We start from the raw sequence: 21,402 nt of genomic DNA, 5'->3' as shown, positions 1-21,402 counted from the left end.
ATATCTACACTTACATTGCTCTTTGTTTTAGTCTATCAACATATTAAACACAACTGAAAGTAGGAACCAAACTCTAATGAAACCAAACTTAACCTAAATGATTTTGGCTAGAATTAGCCTATAGCTTTACTCAATCTTAATTAAATGAATCAACTCTAGTAAATTAGAGCTTTAAGCGCCAATATATATTAACAATTTTTTAAAAGCGACTTTTGTACTCTAGTCGCATTTCATGCATGGATTTTTTTTCTGAATCTCACATCCCAGTAATGCTGGCTCTGTGTAAAAAAATGTGTGGTAAAGAGAACTATTTTTGTAAGTGAAACTGAAACCCTAATAAAATGTATTAATCAAAGTTACAAACGGGTCTTTAACTAACGTAACGGGCCTAGTGTGTGATACATGCTTTTTTTTTGTGCACGGTGTGAATATACATGCATAAAATATCTTAAATCAGCGTAACTCTAATTAAATGGGCTTCAGATTATGTAATAACAGATAGATTGAAGCCCATATAAAGCCTCTTCCTTTTTTTTAATAAACGAATTTCCCATTTTTATTAAAGTTCCGATCTGCGAAGTAATATTCCACCACTTGGCACGAGACGTTGACGGTCAAAACAACAACGGAGTCCGTATCACACGCTGTCACGTTCAAACTCCACAACGATACAAGAAACCAATCAACAGCGTTTCTAACGGTTTTTCAGACTTTAAGGAAACAAAATCGCTGGACACGTCACGCGTCAATTACTCTTTTTCCTTTATAAAAAAAATAACATCACTGAGATTAATAATCGCATGCATGCGGGACCACACTACGCGTGAGAAAGTAATATCTCTTATACCGTTGGATGCAATTTGTGCGATACATCTAACGGTTCTTGTCCAAGTAGAGAAGTAAAAAAATCCATCTAATTTTTTTTTTAATAATATTGCAAAGTGGCTGACCACAAACATGTGCATGCCTGCCTGTATCTTGCAGCCTTCATGTGGATTTATCAGTGCCACACTATCCATCATCAGATTAACTCATAGTATCATTATCATATACACTTCCTTATAGGAAAACATACGTTCCTTTTAGAAGTATATATATTTCAAAATTAAACTAGTTATTACTAATGCAAAATGTGTTATTTGGTGCAAAATAAAGCTAAAGAACATATTATTTTGAAGGTGATAATCCGGTATTCTCTGACGGATGTTATTATATATGGGGAAAAAATTGAGGCTGGCAAATTCTCAAATGTTAAGTTGACTTTACACATTGATCTGACAATGCATGTGAGTGTGCTACAATGGTCATAGCCTCATATTCACGATACTTTAAATTCATATATTTCTTCACTTATTATACTAGTTTTACAATATAGACGTATTAATTGTTCTCTTTGCATGTTTCACGGTGAAAGATTTGAATTATACGACTGAAATTCGGCGAATCGGGAGTGAATCGTCGTCGATAAGTCAGCTCCGACATCCTCTCCACTCTTCTCCTCCACCTTATCTCTACAAGCTTCCATGGAGTCAGGAATCATTCCTCCTCCACCATCATCGTCCTCGGAAATACAAAGTATCTCATGTGGTCTCGCCGTTGAATCTCTTCCGCCGGCTCCGACGTCGTCGTCGACCATGACCTCTGCTTCGTCGTCAACCATGACTGCTTCGCCGTTGACGACTTCGTTGGCGATGGAGGTTGCGAGTAATGAATCCCCTGATTTCGTCCAGGCACAGTCATCGTCGTCGTCTTTAGCGCTGGTGGACACGAGTCTCAGCTCTCCGGTCTCCATCAACCCTCCATCTTCGTCACATGTGCTGACATCTTCTACGTTGACTTTCGCTTCTTCTTCTTCGATGAATTCAACCGCGGTTTCATCGGACGTGAAGAACACGATCTCAGAGCTCCAGAGCTCCATTGTCTCAGAAACCAATATCACTCTTGTCTCTTCTCATCCTGAAGAATGTAATGTTACCTTCAGTCAACAAACCTTGTCCCTGGAAAATGGAATGCAAGAACCACCTAAATTTGTAGCCACCTTAGGTGCGTGGGCAAAGCCACTTCTCTTTAAACATCCCGCCACCCCGTCTGAACCTAGTACCCCTCGGGATTATGACCCTGCAATTGTTGGGAATCAGTTAGCTGCTCTATGGCCGTCCTTGAATGATGAGATCTTAAACAAGAAACCAAAGAGTAGCCACCAAACCCGTACTCTCCAGCTTCCTGTTGAGAAGCTTCCACCTCCAGAGTTAAATGCTGATGGTAAAGTCCGATTCCCGTGGGCTGCGAGATTGAGCGCTCAATCTCGAAATCTATATCGTGCGGTCACTCCGACGTACAGACTTGATGGTACGCCACAAATCTCTATTCTTTCGAAGGTGCTAAAGCTTGGTCCTGAGAATAAGGATGAGTATATCATAGGAAAGTTCCATAGGTGTTCTCTACCACCAGGTGGTCTGGTTCACGCAGTGGCTAACCGAATTTGGGGAAGAAGCTGTAAAATAAGCTGTAAGAAGATCGGTGAGTCGACCTACATGTTTCATATTCCCCATGAACCTACTCGCCATTGGGTAATTCAGCGAGGGATTTGGCATATCGATGACTACTTGCTTTTCGTCTTGCCATGGACTCCAGAAGACTCCTTCAAAATGACGGAAATCTCCACCCTTCCTCTCTGGGTCAACCTCAAAAACATCCCAGATTGTTGCTACTCTCGTTTGGGGATAAGTCATGTGGCATCAGGCCTTGGCGAACCCATCCTTACCCACAAACCTCGACTTGATCCTACTACAATGGGTGAAGCAAAAGTATTAGTTGAGATGGAGCTTGATAGAGATTTCCCGAAGATTATTACACTTGATGATAAACAAGGTAATATATTTCTTGTTGAGGTTGAATACACGTGGATACCGTCTACTTGTGGAAGGTGTGGAAATCTTGGCCACAAAGAGAAGCGGTGCCTTCTGACATCTAAGCCGGAGAATGTCTTGCAGCAGCAAGAAGAACAACATGACCGCTCTGACATTCCTGTGGTGGATATTGATGTTATTCTCCAACAAAGGGATCCAAAAACCGCAAAATCCTCACCAACTGCCAACCCAATGAAACCAAAGGTTAAAGCTAACCTCCCTATCTCTACTGCAGAATCTGATACTGTTGTGACTCAGGGTACTAAGGTTTTAAAGGATCAAAATATTGTCGAGACCAGACAGCAACTCCTAGTAGTTGACCATGGCGTCTCTGCGAACCACTCCTATTGTTCAGGCTTTGACCAGGAAACATGCAACACATTATCTGGAATTCGGTCACCTTCTTCTCATTCACAGCATGAGGAGCCCGCTAATACGCTAATCTCTGTTACCATTCCTTCTCCGTTAGTAGATTCGCAATCTACTCCTACTCATTCACAGATTATGGAGACTTCTCCATCAAACATTACCAAGAACGCGGTCTTAGGATCATCTGATGTTGGTGCCTTTGTCACATCACCGGTTCACTGTGCATTTGAGAGTCCTTCACATTTTACGGTACTTGGAGATGTGGACGAAGATGAAATTGAGCCTTCTATCGAGTTCAGCTTGACAAGAGGTGGCAGGGAATCAAAGGCTCCTATCAAATACCATAATATGGAATGGAAAACGGTCCGAGGGAGAGGTAATCGAGGTCGACGTGGCCGAAGTTCCTCTCATTAGGTTATGTTTTCATACCATTACTGGTCTATGTTCTCTACCTTTACCTTTGTTGCATTGGTTTGGGGTAAAAAGCTCATGAGGCTTGTCTCGTGAAAACTTTATCAAACTATAAGACCTAGGTCTTCGCTTGTAACCGTTTATGTTTTAATTTGAAAGCCCTTAATTCAAAAAAAAAAAAAGATTTGAATTATGAATTATAAAAATATCATACAGCCCGTTGAATAGAACGGGTAACGATTGGTGGACGGACATATCGACCATTCCATGTCTTGAGACATTTCCACCAAATTTGAGAACATATATCCAGCTAAATAATTTATACTAATATTATAATATGGAAAACAAAATAAAAATGCATGTATTTCCACAATTTACCGTTAGTTCTTAATAGTACTCCATTTGACGGCTGACATCGAATAAACAAGAAAGTAGTAGTCCTAAGATACTTTATATTAAAAATAGAGTATAAGCTAATTTGAAATAAAATTAGAAGGAATATCTGAGAAGGGCAATTCTGAAATGTTTTGAAGAAGACAACCTGGCTTTGGTTCTGTGTGTGTTTAAACCAGGTTGTGTCCTACAAGGCTACAACTATAATTATCTTTTGTCCCCAAAAATAGGTTCTACAACTGTAATTATTTTAAAATGTTTATGATAATACACTCTTATTTTGCTCCCAAAAAAATACTCCTACATTTTTTTAAAAAATTTTAAAAATCGAAAAAGAAAAGAGAGAATTTTTAGGGTTGTGACACAAAGTTGAGTTGTACACAAATAAATAAATAATCCATTTACATTGCAGATTTCACATTATTCTTTTAAAAAAAAAATTTGGTTCTACAAACATCTCTACTACTGAAATAAATCAGATATTCACAAAACTAAAACAAAACAAAACAAAAATTGGAAAACCTTTTTTTTAACCAATTTGGAAAACCTTTTTATGTGTGATAAAACTATAAAATGCGAATCGATCGGACCAAAAAAGCACGAAAAAAAAAGAAGATTTCAAAGCTTTTAATACGGTTAATTAATTATATAAATCTCGGAGACGAACGGTCAAAGCTTTGGTTTAATTATTAGTATTTCATTCTATATATACTAAAAAATTGCAGATTTCAAGAGACAGAGAGAGAAGAGGTTGAAGACAGCGAAGCAAATGTTTCTGCAGAGGACCCCATGTTGATATATATACAGCGAAAAAGGTGAAGTTGAGTCTCATTATTTCAATTACCTTCCCTCTCTCTCTCTAGCAATTGTCGTGGGATCCCACTAGCAGCTTTCCTGTCTTCTCCATCTCCATTGGCTTCTTTCTCCAATCGACACAAACAGAGGTCTCTGCACTTCTTCTGTTGTTTCACTCTTTGCATCTAAAGAGTTAGTTTTTTTTTTTTTTTGGCTTTTGTTTATTTTAAAAGTTACAGTTTTTAATTTGTAGTCAGATATTTGGGAACCAAAGAGAGAAGAAAGGTTGAAACTTTTGATGTGGGTTTTGATTTAAGAAGAGATGGCTCAGCAGCAGAGACAACAGTTTCAGATGGGTGATACGAAGCTGACGAAGATCTTCGTGGGAGGATTGGCTTGGGAGACGCAGAAAGATACAATGAGACGTTACTTTGAGCAGTTTGGTGAAATAGTTGAAGCTGTCGTTATTTCTGATAAGAACACTGGCAGATCCAAAGGCTATGGCTTTGTAATGTTCTTCTTCCTTGCCTTACTCTGTTCTGTTTCTTTTAGATAAATGTTTTATGATTTTTTTTTTGTTTATTTGGTTTTGATTAGGTGACGTTTAAGGAAGGAGAAGCAGCGATGAGAGCTTGTCAGAATATGAATCCTGTGATTGATGGACGAAGAGCTAATTGCAATCTTGCTTTTCTTGGTGCTCACAAACCTCGTCCTCCTACTTCTCCAAGACATGGTTTTTTTTTCTCTCTCTCTAGAATGCTAAGGGTTCTTTGGATCTTTTTTTTCGTTTGTTACTTGATTAGCACGTAAAGAAGTCTTTTTGATGAATGTTTAATGGCAGGAACAGGTAGATTTAGGTCACCAGGAGGAGCAGGATTAGTTTCTCCTTCTCCTCAGTTCAGAGGCTCTTCTTCTTCCTCTGCTTTTGTTCAACACACTGGTCAATTCCCAATCCCTTACTCTGCTTATGGGTGAGTATTATTATCATCATCATATCAACAACAACAACATCAATGATCCTGTTTATTTTTGTTTTCTTGTGACAAAATGTTTTTTTTTGTCTTATGCAGATTCTCTGGTTATCCTCAAGAGGGAATGTACCCAATGGTTAGTTAAATTTAACTGCTCTTTTCACTATGTTGACATTTTTACTGAATGTTGTTTGGTTGCAGAATTACTACAATCATCATCTCTATGGAGGACAGCAGTTTTCACCATATATGGGACCTCCATCATCAGGATCAACAGGAATGTTCCATGGTTACTATCCTTACTATCCTCAGTACAATCCAGCACAAAGCAGCAATCAAGCTCCAGCTCAAGCTCAAACTCATCATCAAGGTTTCAGCTTTCAATACACTACTCCTCCTGCTCCTCCTGTGTTACAATACCCTTACTTGCCTCATCAGCAATTCAGCTCTCAGCCTCCTCCACCTCCAATCCTCTCCCTTCCAACCTCTTTGGCTCTATCATTAGCATCTTCAGCTCCATCTTCATCCTCTTCAGCTTCCACCTCAGGTTTGATTTAACTAACTACTCAATCCTTCTTGTTTTTCAAATCATCCTTGGTTTGTTGATTGTTTGTTTTGTTTTGTATTTTAGCTGCAACAACTGCAACCAAAACAGTGGTTATTACTACAACAGCAGAAGCTGAAGCTAGCAGCAACAAAGATGGTCATGAAGCAGTTACATCATCATCCATCAAGATAGAGGATTGATTCAGTACCACAGTAGCGGAGAAAGGGACTAACTCATCATCAATCTCTCCACCATGTTCAAGAAACATTTATTCATATCGTTTTTAGGATTCTAGAATCTAAATCAGTAGTACCTAGGAGGAGGAAGCTGCAGAAGAAAGAAACAACCATCAGTCACATTCTTTGCTTTATTTATTTTTCAAGGATTCACATTGCATTTTAGGTTAAAGAATCAAATAGAAGGCATTGGTGGCCTTTTCTTGATTCTTGGATTGATGCAGAAAGCATCATTCAAAAATTACATTTATTTGGGGATTTATTTTTCAGGTTCAGAAGAAATGTTTTATGTCTTCTTTTGAACCCCAAACAGGATTTTAAAGCTTTGGATAAGCTCGAAACTCCCTTTTCACATTTGTAATTCTTGAAATGGTTTTACTTCAAATCTCATTGCTTGTTCTTGTTCTTCACTATTATGACTATACATTTTGAAGATAAGATCTTTAATCTGGTTGGTTCTAGGGAAACACAAAAGCAGTTCACAGTTCACTTTCAGCTGGAATTTCCTTGTTTTTTCTGTCAAGTTGATATAACATTGCTCTTTAATTTATTTCTTTATTTTCTAATCGAAATTTTCTAATTTTTTAATTTGAATTTTGATGATTATTTCTTTTAACGGTTGTCAGTGTAAAATGATGATTGTCTTTGGATTCCAAAGGGGATCTTATGAAGACAAAAGTACCGGTCAAAAGACCGTTGTAAGAAAACGGATCTTTGTCTTCTATGATAAAATTTCATGAATGTTATTGTTTAAATAGCCTTGAAATAGTAATGTTTTTTTGAAGAAAAAATAGTAATGTTAAAACAAAACAGTTGCATCAAAAATTCGAGATTTTGTTTATATAGTTTCGAATAAATCCAACAATTCTTTTTGAGAATAATTTGTGGTCCAATTAATATTATAAATTAATATTAGTTTATAAAGTTTTTTGCTTTTGTATGATCTTCTCTATTTTGTTGGTGATTTTGTAGGTCATTTGGTTTTCAAATTTTATTGGTTGTTGATGTTGTAAACTTTGGTTTTAAGCAGAAGGGAAAATATAAAAATCACCTTTGTCAACAATACAAATAGGAAATGGACAAACACATTTAAGGCCTAACTTTATATGACTACCAATAATATGATTTTAGAAGTTAATCTTGTATGCGGTTATGTATGCTGCTGCGTTAATGGCTGAAGCACTCTCCATCCGTTCATCGGTTATGTATGTTGCTGCGTCAAATGTGAAAACTCTTATGATCCGGTCAGACTCTCTCTCCTTCGTCAAGATGCTGAAGGAAAGAAATTTGATTTCGGCTTTGTTTGGTATTCTATTTGATATCTACTACTTTAGCTCTATTTTTGATGTTGTTTCTTTTGCTTATGTTCTACGTTTGAATAATGTTTTGGTTGATTAGATGGAAAAGTCAGCCCTCTTATTGCTAAACTCGTCCTCTTCTAACGAAGCGTACATTTTATTACGAATGAATGTGTTCGATAAAAACAAAAGTTAGTCTTGTATGCAAATATGATGGGCTTTTGCAAATGTAAGGCCTAAGTTTATATGGCTTCACAAATAAAATAGATTGGAGACGTTATGAGTGGTAGTATACAAGAAAGGTGGGCCTTCACAAATCTAAGGTGAACTTTTTACAAAGCCCATTGTGCTTTTGATACTCTTTAGACATATGTGTAACCACGTTGGCAAGCTTGCAGCCTTTTATGATTAAACACGCATGATCGCACGCATATGTCAAGTTGTTTATTGCGGGTTGCGTATTAATTGTCCATATCATAGACCAATAGATATTTTCTTTTGTTAGTACTATTTTGATGGGACATTTTCCAACCAAAGCAAAATTTTACAGATTTCTCTAGAAGGTGGAAGTAATTTAAACTTAGCTTTGCGTGATAAAAACGACATATGGTCTAAAGTCTTTAGTTTGGTACATCTTGAAGCTCGTTTGGTCTTCAAAAAAATTATTATTGAAGCAAATGCTGTCGTTTCTTACAAAATACATGTATGAAAAATAACCACATACGGTCTAGTCATTAAAAAACTGTTTGATTTCAAAATTTTACATTTTTAATTGGACATCAATTATTCTGATATGTTTGGAAAATTTTATTTTATTTTATTTTTAATAGAAAAAGTTATATTAAAGATGACTTATATGCTTTTGTGAAAAAGGATAAACACCATCCAATTTGAATGATACACAGAGCTGCTACAAGTAAAAATATCTACTTTTTGAAACCAATCAACATCCCTATGATCAAACTCAGCCACACAAATACACCAGAGCACCCACGTGTCTACAACTCGGAGACGAATATCTACAACTCGGAGACGAATACCTCCACTTCCTCAAAACAATACCACTCCGACACGTGTACAATGGACAGCCATCTCCACCGAATCAGACACGATACAGAAAAAAAATCAAAATAATGGCCCATATTAAGCCACGTCAGCCCACTGACGGCCCGAATTAATACTCGCCGTTAATTAGATTTTCCCCCAAATTTGTTTATTTCTATTCTCGTCTTCCTCTGAAAACATACATACAAAAAGTCTTCGATACTTTTCGCGATTCTGAGCAGCTCTAATCGAAAGTATTTCTCTTTCTTCTTCAATCCTTGATCGGAAACGATTTGCTCAGGCGGGTTGAGATCGAAATCAGATATCTTTTCGACTTTATTCATATATACCAGCTGCTAATGCACTAATCAGAATTGATGTTCAAGAAAGACACAATGAAGTTGGACAACGTTTGAAACGTGGTAGACCAATAGACCAATAGGTTCCAAAGATAAAAATCCTCGGAAAACTAAGAAAGGTGCAGAGAATCAAACTGAGGTTGTTGAAATCCTAGACACGACCGCGGCCGTTCCTAAATCCCGGGACTTAACCGCGGCCGATCCCAAAACCTAATAGCGATCGCGGCCGATCATGAATGCTTAGATGCGGCCGGCCCTGATGTATCTAATATTGATTTTTGGGACGCCAAGATTCAAGGTACTGAAGGTCCTGATAATAATGAGATCTCAATAAACTATTTCTTGTCTAGGGTACAATGGAACAGAAAGAATGTCGACATTGATGATATATTTGCATACAAGGTAGCACTTGAACTTATGGATTTGAATGAAGATCATGAACCCACGTCTATTTATGAGTGCACTCAACGATCAGATTGGATCAAATGAAAAGAAGGTATAAACGTGGAGTTAAACTTTTTAAAGAAGAGAGATGTCTTTGGACCAATAGTCCGGACACCATATGATGTTAAACCAGTCGGCTATAAGTGGGTCTTTGTGAGGAAAAGAAATGAACACGACAAGGTCGTGAGATATAAAGCACGGCTTGTTGCACAAAGAATTTCACAGACACCAGGAATCGATTATGAGGAGACATACTCCCCTGTGGTGGATGCTACTACTTTTAGATTCCTGATAAGTCTGGCTATAAGAGAGAAATTAGACTTGCGGTTAATGGATGTTGTAACTGCATACTTATATGAGACACTGGATAATGAGATTTATATGAAAGTACCAGAGGGTATATAGTTGAAAAACAAATCGAGTACTCGAGAACAACACTGTATGAAGTTGAATAAGTCGTCACTTTATGGATTGAAACAATCAGGCCGAATGTGGTACAATATGTTAAGTGAGTACCTAGAGAGAGAAGGATACAAGAATGATCCAATCAGCCCTTGTATCTTTATTAAGAAATTCGCCAGGGCTTTGTGATTATAGCAGTGTATGTTGATGATTTAAATTTCAACATGGCCGAGTCTCACCCATTATCTAGCCCCATGGTCGTGAGGTCCCTCGGCCTGGACACTGATCTGTTCTGTCCTAAGATGGACGATAAAGATGTCCTTGGTCCCGAAGTGCCATATCTCAGTGCCATAGGAGCTTTGATGTATCTGGCTAGTCATACGACCAGATATATGTTTTGCTGTGAATCTATTGTCTAGATTAAGCTCTTGTCCAACCCAAAGACACTGGAACGGGATTAAACATGTTCTTCGTTACCTGAAAGGAACGAAAGACTTGGGTTTATTTTATACTAACCAAAACAAAGAAGGTTTAGTTGATTTTGCTGATGCAGGTTATCTTTCGGATCCACACAATGCTCGATCACAAATAAGCTATGTTATCACACATGGTGGAACAACCATATTATGGCGTTCCATGAAGCAGACGATCGCGGCCACATCTTCAAACCATTCGGAGATCTTGGCTGTTCATGAGGCCAACCGCGAGTTGTTCAGAACATGGGGAATAATACGTGTTGTACTCTTTTTTCTTCACCATGGTTTTGTCCCACTGGGTTTTCGTGGTAAGGTTTTAATGAGGCAACATCTAAAGTGCATTACACTCCATGTATGGTTATGACATCCAAGGGGAAGTGTTATAAATCATATTGTGGATGTCCATAACCGGCCCAATGCTAGAGAGAGAGAGAGTCGACCGTGAAAAGAGAGAGAGAGATAGAAAGAATCGGCATCTTGCATTTTCCTTATTAGATTATGATTTGTACTTTTTTCATATTTGTATTTTCTTTCTCTTTCCATTATTCTATGACGGTGTTATATTATTCTGATACGTTTGGAAAATTTTATTTTATTTTATTTTTAATAGAAAAAGTTATATTAAAGATGATTTATATGCTTTTTGATAAAGGATAACACACCATCCAATTTGAATGATACGCAAAGCTGCTACAAGTAAAAATATCTACTTTTGAAACCAATCAACATCCCTATGATCAAACTCAGCCACACAAATACACCAGAGCACCCACGTGTTGTCCAGATAACCACTAGTTCTCATCTCCCACGGGACAACAACTCGGAGACGAATATCTCCACTTCCGCAAAACAATACAATCCCGACACGTGGACAATGGACCGCCATCTCCACCGAATCAGCCACGATACAGAGAAAAAAAATCAAAATAATGGCCCATATTAAGCCACGTCAGCCCACTGACGGCCCGCATTAATACTCGCCGTTAATTAGATTTTCCCCCAAATTTGTTTTTTTTTTTGAAACCCAAAATATTCCCCCAAATTTGTTTATTTCTATTCTCGTCTTCCTCTGAAAACATACATACAAAAAGTCTTCGATACTTTTCGCGACTCCGAGCAGCTCTGATCGAAAGTCGTTCTCTTTCTTCTTCAATCCTTGTTCGGAAACGATTTGCTCTTGTGGGTTGAGATCGAAATCAGATATCTTTTCGACTTTATTCGCTCTGTTTTTTCCTCTGTTTCGAGCTCTAATCGATGGCGGAGACGATGATGAACAGAATCAAGTCGTCGGAGGTTGTCCGGTGGGAGAAGTACCTTCCCAAAACGGTGCTTAAGGTTTTACTCGTCGAGTCCGACGACTCAACTCGTCAAATCATCACCGCCCTTCTTCGGAACTGCTCTTACAAAGGTCATTACTTTACTCTGTTTTTATAGTAATGTTTTAAAAGTTTCCATCTTTGTCTTGTCTGATTTTGAATTTTCAAAAACAGTTATAGCTGTGTCCGATGGTTTAGCTGCGTGGGAGACTCTAAAGGAGAAGTCACATGAGATTGACCTTATACTGACGGAGCTTGATTTGCCAGCTATATCTGGTTTTGCTCTCCTCGCTTTGGTTATGGAGCATGAAGCTTGCAAGAACATTCCTGTCATAAGTACGATGGTGATCCCCTCAAAGTCCGTTCTTTATTATCTTTTGTAATCTTTAGTCTTTGTTGTTCTGATGATTTTATTTGTTTTTTAGTGATGTCGTCGCAAGATTCGATGACGATGGTGTTGAAGTGTATGCTTAAAGGCGCTGCTGATTATCTGATTAAACCCATGAGGAAAAACGAGTTGAAGAATCTATGGCAACATGTCTGGAGAAGACTTACTGTAAGTTTAATGTTTCTAATTTTGTTTGGTTTTTTTAAAAGTATGGAAGACTTATTATTTTGTGTTTTTTTGGGTTATGAATAATCAGCTGCGTGATGGTCACAATGGTCATGGTCTTAGCTTACCAGCTTCTCAGCAGAACGTTGAAGATAGTGATGAAACTAGTGCAGATCATTCAGATCAAGGAAGTGGTCCTCAGGCTGCAACAAGCTGCAACGGTAACAATAAGCTAATGGAGGATGTGACAATGGATTTGATCGGTGGAATTGACAAACGGTCTGAGTGCTTCTACGGAGACAACGCTCGTGATGAGTATGTTGGTCCGGAGCTTGGTCTTTCTCTGAAAAGATCTTGCTCTGGAAGTTTCGAGAAGCAAGATCAAAGCAAGCAACAAAAGCTTAGCCTCTCCGATGAATCAGTAGGCATTATTACATTAACTTGTAGATATGAGAACAGCCAGGCGGCAGAGAAAGCAGAGGTTGGTGTAGAGCCGAGTAGCTCAGCTGAGCCCAAGACACCAAGTGAATCACATGAGAAGCTGTTAAGATGTGATCACGGAAGCGCTACAACGAGCAGCAACCATGAGTACATGGGATCATCAAGTTTAAGCGGACAAAATGAGTTAAGCTTCCGTAACCAAGTTGGTTCTGAAAGCACCAATGATGTGAAAGGAAAGGAACAAGAAGAAGAAGGTTGTGGTCTGAGTGTTCAGGAGCAACGTCGGAGTCAGAGAGAAGCTGCGTTGTTGAAGTTCCGGTTGAAGAGGAAAGATCGATGCTTTGACAAAAAGGTAAGGTATCAGAGCAGGAAGAAGCTAGCAGAGCAGCGTCCACGAGTGAAAGGGCAGTTTGTGCGTGCAGTGAACTCAGATGCGTCTAAATAAAATAAAAGCCTGAAGCTTTTTGTCAGTTTCTTTTGTTGGGTTTATGTAATAGAGAGACTTGTTGTTATACCTATATCTAGTTTGGCTTTTTGTACTTACTTGAGTGTGTTTCTTCTTCTCACCTAATCTTGGAGAAACTGGGGTAAATGTTCACCCTTTGACCTTTGTATACATTATGTAATGATCAAAAGTAGCTACCTTAATCCTGTAATTCGAGTTTTTCTTATTCATAATATTATTATCATCTTTCAAATTAAGCATTTTTCACTTTAGTTTCCATGCTAAGATTCAAAAGCAATATTTTTTAAACCGGATCGACCGATGATTGAATTAGTTCAACCATGAACCCGGTTTATATAGTTATGATTGAATTGGTTCAACTATGAACCGGTTACATAGTTGAATTGAATCTATAGTTCGACCATGAACCGGCCAAATAGCCGGTTTGGTTTTTTGTACTTACTTGAGTGTGTTTCTTCTACTCAGCTAATCTGAGAAACTGGGGTAAATGTTCGCCCTTTGACCTTTGTATATATTCTGTAAATGATGAAAAAGTAGCTATGTTAGTCCTGTAATTCGAGTTTTTCTGATCCATAATATTATTGTTATTATTATCTTTCAAAATGAAGCATTTTGAAGTTTAGTTTCCATAAACCGGATCAATCCGATGGTTGAATCGGTTCAACCATGAACCAGTTACATAGCTGAATTAAGTCTAATAAATAGTTCGACCATGAACCGGTCACCAGTCGGATTAGATCTTATAGTTATTAAATTAATAAAAACCATTAAAACTATCTAAACTCTATAAATCACCCATGTAAACATAAAACTAGTTTGCATTTATAATATTTTATGTTTTAAGTTCATTTATATTTTAATTATGTATAATACTTACTAACATTATTTTTAAATTTATACATTTAAAAAATATATTGAACCAGATTATTGAACCAGATTTGATATGATCGAACCATATTAAAACGTGGACCAAAAATTTTTGGTTCAGTTTCCGGTCCGGTTTAAAAACACTGTTCTAAAGCTTAAGAAAGATGTGTAATTACTTAAACTAAACCGGTTATTAGGTATCTTCCCCCCCCCCCCCAACTCAATCACTCCCGGTTTAATAAGACGGGTTCAGTTAGTGTTGGGCCACGTGTATCTTGCTTTGACCGTCAAAGAGGGGAACCACAGAGACTTGGAGATAAAGAGAAGAAAAGAAAAGGACCCAAGAAGAAAAGGGTTAGGTGGAATCTCGTGACCATCGGTGGCGGCCGATCCTTTATTCTATAAAAAGGCTTTTCCTCCTTTGGCTGAGCTACAGGCAAAAGTGAATCTAAAGGGTTTTCGAATCAATGGTGAATATTTTCAACCAAGCACCTTCATCCTCGTCTCTCTTCTTCTGGTAAGCTCTTCTATTTTCTCAAAAGCTTTAGGCTTTGCTGCTTCAATCATATCTGGAATTAGTCTGATTGATTGCTATTATTATAGTTTAAAAACTTTGATTCGGTCTTATAAAGCATTTTGTTAGGGTTGCTAGATTCTGGAGTTGGTCTGATTGTGACATCTGGAGTTGGTCTGATTATGACTCTTCCATTCTCTCTGTCTTTATACCCTTATTTTTTTTAATTATTATTTGAGGTCAAAACTTGAATCAGTGTTTTTTTGATGTGTGGGTTAAAATTGTGTTTTTTATTGACTATGGTTATGATGATTATTATATAATGTGTAACGTTGACTAGTTTGTTATTATATTAGTATCCATTTGATTGTTGTGCTTGCTAGAAGAACCTCCTCCTCCTATTGTATTTAGACTAGTAGTGTCATACATGTCCTTTGAACCTCTTATTTAATCTTTGTGGATGCTAAAGTTTCTTTTTTTTTTTTTTTGTTTAAACAGATTCGGAAACCTATTGTGCTTCACTCGCATTCTTACTACAGAGGTAACTGATCTATATATGGTTTTATAGTTTTGTCTTCTGTAGTTCTTGTCTCATTCTTACTTTGACTTTCTTTTTTTTTTTAACCTTTTCAGATGGAACCTTCAAGTCCCCAACATAGTCACATCATTGAAGTTAATGTAGAAAAGTCTGATGAACAAAGAAAAACACTTGGAGCAGTTAAAGTCTGTGGAGAAACACCGTGTGATCTCAACAATGCTTCTGGTGACGCCGAGGAACGCACTGCCTCCATGAGAAAGCTCTGTATCGCTGTGGTGCTATGTCTCTTGTTCATGACCGTTGAGGTCTTTGGTGGGATCAAAGCTAACAGCTTGGCTATACTAACGGACGCAGCTCATCTCCTCTCTGACGTTGCCGCCTTTGCCATCTCCTTGTTCTCCCTGTGGGCTGCTGGCTGGGAAGCGACGCCAAGGCAGACTTATGGGTTCTTCAGGATTGAGATTCTTGGAGCTCTTGTCTCAATCCAGCTCATTTGGTTGCTTACGGGGATTCTTGTCTATGAAGCTATTATTAGACTTCTTACAGAGACTAGTGAGGTTGATGGGTTCCTTATGTTCCTTGTTGCTGCGTTTGGGCTGTTGGTGAACATCGTAATGGCTGTTCTGTTAGGACATGATCATGGTCACAGTCATGGCCATGGACACAGCCATGGTCATGACCATCAGAGTCATGATGGGGTGACTGTTACCACCCATCACCATCATGGCCATAGTCATGATGAGGACAAGCATCACTCTCATGGTGATGTTACTGAGCAGTTGCTGGACAAATCAGAGAAGAGGAAGAGGAACATCAACGTGCAAGGAGCTTACCTCCATGTCCTTGGTGACTCGATCCAGAGCGTTGGCGTTATGATTGGTGGAGCCATCATTTGGTACAAGCCGGAGTGGAAGATAGTTGATCTGATCTGCACGCTTGTCTTCTCGGTTATTGTCTTGGGGACAACCATCAACATGATTAGAAGCATTCTCGAGGTGTTGATGGAGAGTACGCCCAGAGAGATTGACGCTACGAAGCTGGAACAGGGTTTGCTGGAGATGGAAGAAGTTGTGGCTGTTCATGAGCTTCACATTTGGGCTATCACTGTGGGGAAAGTGCTGCTTGCTTGCCATGTTAATATCACACCGGAGGCAGATGCTGATATGGTGTTAAACAAGGTGATTGATTACATCCGGAGAGAGTATAACATCAGTCATGTCACAATACAAATCGAACGCTAAAAGGGCATATCAAACATCTCAAGAGTCTTTTGTATCAGTATTCTCTTTATTAACAATAATAAAATCAATAAAGTTTCAATCCTTTTTCACATTCTCTTGTCATCTTTGTTTGGTTGAGCTCAAGTAAGCTTTTTTGTCTTTACATAAGTGTAGAAAGGACACAACTTGGTTAGAACAAGAGATGTCATGTCATTTCAACTTTTCTGCCTTCAGTTTAGATTTTTATCATCTTCCTAGTAATCACAGGAGGGCTTGTGAATGTGTTTAGAAGCAGGATCTGATTGACTTTTTAGAGTTTTTAAATGATATGTCACAAGTGGGGGCCATGTTTGTCCTAAGAGTCGGTAACAAGAACTTGTAAGTTACATCAGCAAGTACCACACAGAGAGATGAAATCTCAAAACACCTAACTAGTTGATGATAATTGATAAGGCTTGTGTAACATTATGTAAATGTTGGATCTTTTTTTAACTTGCTTAGACCGTTCTGGTTCTTATTACATACAGTAGTATAAACGAGATCTTGAGATTGTGTTTGGATTGGATCTCGTAGAGAAAAGAGACTAGTTTTGGCTGTGTTAGGACTCAACACGTGAGGTAAACAGAGGCCACAACTGAGACTAGAACATGGATAAGGTTTGTTCATGTGAGCTTTGATGATCAAATCTACGTTCTTGTTTGTCCTCAAAAGTTATGGATTTGATCATAACAAACTATAGTTATCTGGAAATGTGTAGATATTGCAATGATGTATGCATAAGTTATTTAATACTTCATATGTTCTTTAAAGTTACATATTTTTCGCACGTTTGAATAAAACACATTAAATTTACATATTTTTTGTGTTTATTTTTTTTCCATAATTTTAAGCCCATAAAAATTCAACTAGAGCAATTAAGATTTTTGAAATTTGCAATTAGTTAATAAAATATACATAGAAAATGTAAAAAATGAATCTTTTTGAAACAAACATTTTCTCTAGAAATATGTAATTTTAAGGAACAGAGGGAGTATAATAAATTTGATGAAAGCAAATAAAGATATTTTAGTGACAAACACTAGTTAGTACCCTCAAAGACAAGGCATAGACACTTGTATGCTTAGCAGATAAGAAGCCAGGATTCACGCGTTAATAGATAGAATGAACAAACACTCGAAGGTTCAATTTATATTCATTAGCTTTACTTAAAAGACACAAATTAAGCTCTCATCTTCTTCTGAGTATTAACCAAAGTCCCCACAACCGTCTGTCTTCTCGCTGCCAGACAAAAACTGCTACAGCCAATAATGTTTTTTTCTGAGGGACCTTTCTTCTGTCAGAGACTCTCTCATCTTCTTACCCTCACCAACTCATCTTCAGTCCTCTAAAACAAACATCTCTTTTTTTACTTTTTTTTGTTTTACCTCTTTGTTTACTTTATCTCTCATATCTCACTTTCAGTTTCTCATTTTTTCTTCAACATCCTCATAGCAATTAAACACCACTGTTCTATATATAAAGCTAAACGGCTTTAGCTTTACATGAGTTTCTTGTTTTTTTTTTTTACTTATTTAAAAAGTCCTCACATTTATTTCTAGTGATAAGAGGGAGAGGTTTCTCAGCTTTTGTAATGGAGGAGAAGATACAAGGACAAAACAAGCTCTCTGTAAGTGTAAGTGTTATCTTTATCTCAAATTTGGAACGTTTTTATTTAATTTCTTTCTTCCCAAAATGAGTCCAGAATGGTTTAGCATTCAATGCTGTGTATGTTTGTTATACCTAAAACACTTCACAAATCTGCTCTCAACTGTTTCCCTCTCTTTGAAACATTCCATTTTTCATTCTAGTTTTGTTTTCTCTACACTGACCCACTAACCAATTAGCCAACTCTCTTTCTCTATCACTCACATGGTAGGTATCACCTTCCTCTGTTTTTTTACTTTCTCCTTGTGCAGTCTTTGGATCAGAAAGTGATTGTGAGAAGAAGCTTACAAGTTCAAGGATCATCAGAGGATCAAAGATTTGTCCTTGAGGAAGATACGATGCAACAAAGTGAAGATCTTTATTCGGTTTTGTCATTGAAAGACCCAAACTTTCTAGCACTACTCTCTCTTCAAACACTCCAAAAGCCGCCTTGGGAGCTAGGAGACTATCTCCCACATGAAGTTCCAGAGTTTCATTCACCCACCAACTACTACCATCAGAACCCATCTCTGGAAAGAATCAACGAAGCCATCTCAACCCAAGAACTTCAGTTAAACCCACAACGCAAGCGCAGAAACAGCAACAACTTAGTAGCAGCATCAGTGAGCAGAGAGAAGAGAAAGAGAAAGAGAACGAAACCAACAAAGAACACAGAAGAGATGGAGAGTCAGAGAATGACGCACATAACGGTTGAACGTAACCGCAGACGCCAAATGAACGTTTATCTCAGCTCACTCCGCTCTCTCATCCCACCTTCTTACATCCTTAGGGTACTTCACTTACAAAGTCTCAACCTTTATAGTTAATAACGTTAGAGTTCTTCTAACAAGTTTTGTTCTTTTTAGGGAGACCAAGCGTCAATAGTAGGAGGAGCTATAGACTTCGTGAAGCTCCTCGAGCAGCAGTTGCAATCACTCGAAGCGCAAAAGAGTACTCAACAAACTGATAGCAAAGACATTTCGTTGCCTGCGGGTGACGAAGAACAAAGTAGTAAACTGAGAATCGATGCCACAGTGATAGAGAGTCACGTGAATCTCAAGATACAATGCCCGAAGAAACAAGGACAGCTTCTCAGATCAATCATTTGGTTAGAGAAGCTTAGGTTCACTGTTCTTCATCTCAACGTTACTTCTCCATGCAATGCATCTGTCTCTTATTCCTTCAACCTCAAGGTACTTAAGAAAACTAACAACACAAATGAATAAAACAAAAACTCAATCTCATGTTTGTTATTTCTCAGATGGAGGACGACTGTACTTTGACATCGGCCGATGAGATAACGGCGGCGGTTCGTCAGATATTGGACTGCTGAGTTAAGAACAAGAAACCCAAAAAGCAAAAAAAAGTAACGTTCTTTGATAATAATAATAAGATGTTTTGTTGGTATGTAATTGGAGTCTTCTCGGCATGGCACTTTGACTTTATTTAAAAGGGTTACTCTACAGTACTAGGGACCCCATTTGATAGATGTATATCAAGTTTGACTTCGTATCTTCTTATTCACGATTCATTGTCTTTTTGTTTTGCTTTTGCCTCTCTTTTGGGGTTTGACTTTTATTTTGACAAACATATGATGTTGCATTGGGTTGTGAAGATTCAAGTAACTGATCGGTCCAAAAGACAAATAGCCCACACATATCTTTGTGCTTAATACAAACTAGGCCCATTTCATGTTTCTAGTCATATCACATTTCCAACTCGTAACTTAGCCTAAGTTTAAACCAAATTTCTTGTCATTTAGAAACAAGCTACGTATGAAAAACCAATTTTCACTTTTACCACTTTTAAGGAGCATCTAGCATTTCATATGTCGAGATTGAGTTAAAAAGATTCGGAATTGAAAAATGTGTTAGATGGTGTTTCTCATAATTGATCGATTTGAGAGAGAAAACTTAATCCCCCTTTCTTTCTATCAATGATTGAATGAGTGAAAAAGACTAATGAATGGAACGATCCCCACTAGAAGAGTTTGCCAGTAATTAAAAGTCTGGTCCAACACTATATTCAGTTTCGTTTGGCCCGACCGATCAATATCCAAATTTATGTTCTAATTGTCAAATATTGCAAGCTTTGATTTCCTAAATGTTACATATATAAATCATATATTTTTCTGTTTCGTTTGGTCTGGCCCATCAATATCCAAATTTATGTTATAATTATCAAATATGAGAAGCCTTTGATTTCCTAAATGTTACATATATAAATTGTATATTTTTTATAATTTTTACCATTCGCAAGACGCAAATCTTATCCTATAGTAATAATAATATACTAATTTTTTGAATGACTAGAATTTTTAAATCTATATATACATTTTCTATAGCGAAAAATCCAAACCATGTGAATTTAATTCTTATTTGGAAAATATATTCTTTATGGCAGAATTTAAATCTTAGTTTCATTGGCTACATATAGTAAGAGTAAGACTAGACCACCACAACATCAAACTATCATCTGTGGTTTTTTCAACGACATCAAACTCTTTTTTGTCACAACATCATTGCACAAAAGAGAGAAAAACATAAGAAAGAGACATAGAAACAAAACATACTTACTTGAAAATAAAGAAAATTCATTGCATATGTGATTACACGATTTCATAACCGTATTCATGTATGTTGATATAAGAGAATAATCAGTTTTCTTTTTTTCCAAAAGGCTAATGTATGTTGCATACATACTAAAAGGAACATCTAGCATTTCATTTGAGTAATAATAGCGCACTGTTTTATTTTTAATGATTAGAAGGTTATCTACCCGTAAATTATCTTAGAATGAAATTTAAACTATGTAATTTAATCTATTTTTGGAAAAAAGACTTATTTCAACTAAATTTATGATATTCATGTTAGATAGTTTAAAAGTTTTAGGCAATAAACTAAACTTTTCATCATTTATATGATATTTACAGTTTAGCAAAAAATAATAACGATAACACAGTGTTTTATCTTTGGTTTAGTGGTTTTATCGGCATCGAGTAACAAATTAAGATTGTTACTCAGATTCATATTTAATGAAATCAGTTGTTTTGAAGAAAATAACTTATTAGGATTGTACAATCCAATTACATAAGTAATGAATTGGTAAAATTATTTTCTTTATACCTCCAAAAGAAATCGATATAAACTT

The 21,402-nt window shown here is 37.2% G+C and overlaps 4 protein-coding genes across 9 annotated transcripts; all 4 read left to right on the top strand.

Moving 5' to 3' along the window:
• Window positions 1–4,840: 4,840 nt before the first annotated feature.
• Window positions 4,841–7,078, top strand: LOC106337424 (probable RNA-binding protein ARP1). Of its 5 annotated transcripts, none has more exons than XM_013776528.1 (7): window positions 4,841–5,026; window positions 5,195–5,385; window positions 5,475–5,610; window positions 5,719–5,848; window positions 5,948–5,984; window positions 6,050–6,395; window positions 6,480–7,078. In XM_013776528.1, exons 2-7 carry the CDS (start codon window positions 5,200–5,202, stop codon window positions 6,593–6,595), a joined length of 951 nt encoding a protein of 316 aa, XP_013631982.1. In that variant the 5' UTR covers window positions 4,841–5,026; window positions 5,195–5,199; the 3' UTR covers window positions 6,596–7,078. The 5 variants fall into 5 exon arrangements, with proteins under 5 accessions (XP_013631982.1, XP_013631983.1, XP_013631981.1 ...); XM_013776529.1 differs by having other exon boundaries at window positions 5,131–5,385; window positions 5,725–5,848; XM_013776527.1 differs by having other exon boundaries at window positions 4,842–5,026; window positions 5,135–5,385.
• A 4,618-nt stretch (window positions 7,079–11,696) lies between these two features.
• Window positions 11,697–13,620, top strand: LOC106341950 (two-component response regulator-like APRR9). Its single transcript, XM_013780708.1, has 4 exons — window positions 11,697–12,062; window positions 12,145–12,306; window positions 12,396–12,526; window positions 12,615–13,620. The coding sequence occupies exons 1-4, from the start codon at window positions 11,909–11,911 to the stop codon at window positions 13,407–13,409; spliced, it is 1,242 nt and encodes a 413-aa protein (XP_013636162.1). The 5' UTR covers window positions 11,697–11,908; the 3' UTR covers window positions 13,410–13,620.
• Window positions 13,621–14,567: 947 nt separating this feature from the next.
• LOC106341949 (metal tolerance protein 1) lies at window positions 14,568–16,681 on the top strand. The gene is made up of 3 exons (XM_013780707.1): window positions 14,568–14,814; window positions 15,310–15,352; window positions 15,445–16,681. The coding sequence occupies exon 3, from the start codon at window positions 15,445–15,447 to the stop codon at window positions 16,588–16,590; it is 1,146 nt and encodes a 381-aa protein (XP_013636161.1). The 5' UTR covers window positions 14,568–14,814; window positions 15,310–15,352; the 3' UTR covers window positions 16,591–16,681.
• Window positions 16,682–17,780: 1,099 nt separating this feature from the next.
• Window positions 17,781–19,765, top strand: LOC106341948 (transcription factor bHLH70). 2 transcript variants are annotated; one of them, XM_013780706.1, is made up of 4 exons: window positions 17,781–18,235; window positions 18,525–19,043; window positions 19,119–19,445; window positions 19,514–19,765. In XM_013780706.1, the coding sequence occupies exons 1-4, from the start codon at window positions 18,200–18,202 to the stop codon at window positions 19,583–19,585; spliced, it is 954 nt and encodes a 317-aa protein (XP_013636160.1). In that variant the 5' UTR covers window positions 17,781–18,199; the 3' UTR covers window positions 19,586–19,765. The 2 variants fall into 2 exon arrangements, with proteins under 2 accessions (XP_013636160.1, XP_013636159.1); XM_013780705.1 differs by having other exon boundaries at window positions 17,782–18,241.
• The last annotated feature ends 1,637 nt before the right edge of the window (window positions 19,766–21,402 follow it).

Source organism: Brassica oleracea, chromosome C4, assembly GCF_000695525.1.
Source record: "Brassica oleracea var. oleracea cultivar TO1000 chromosome C4, BOL, whole genome shotgun sequence".
NCBI lineage: Eukaryota > Viridiplantae > Streptophyta > Magnoliopsida > Brassicales > Brassicaceae > Brassica > Brassica oleracea.
The sequence above is the reverse complement of the archived record's forward strand: the minus strand, read 5'-3'. Positions and strand labels throughout refer to the sequence as shown.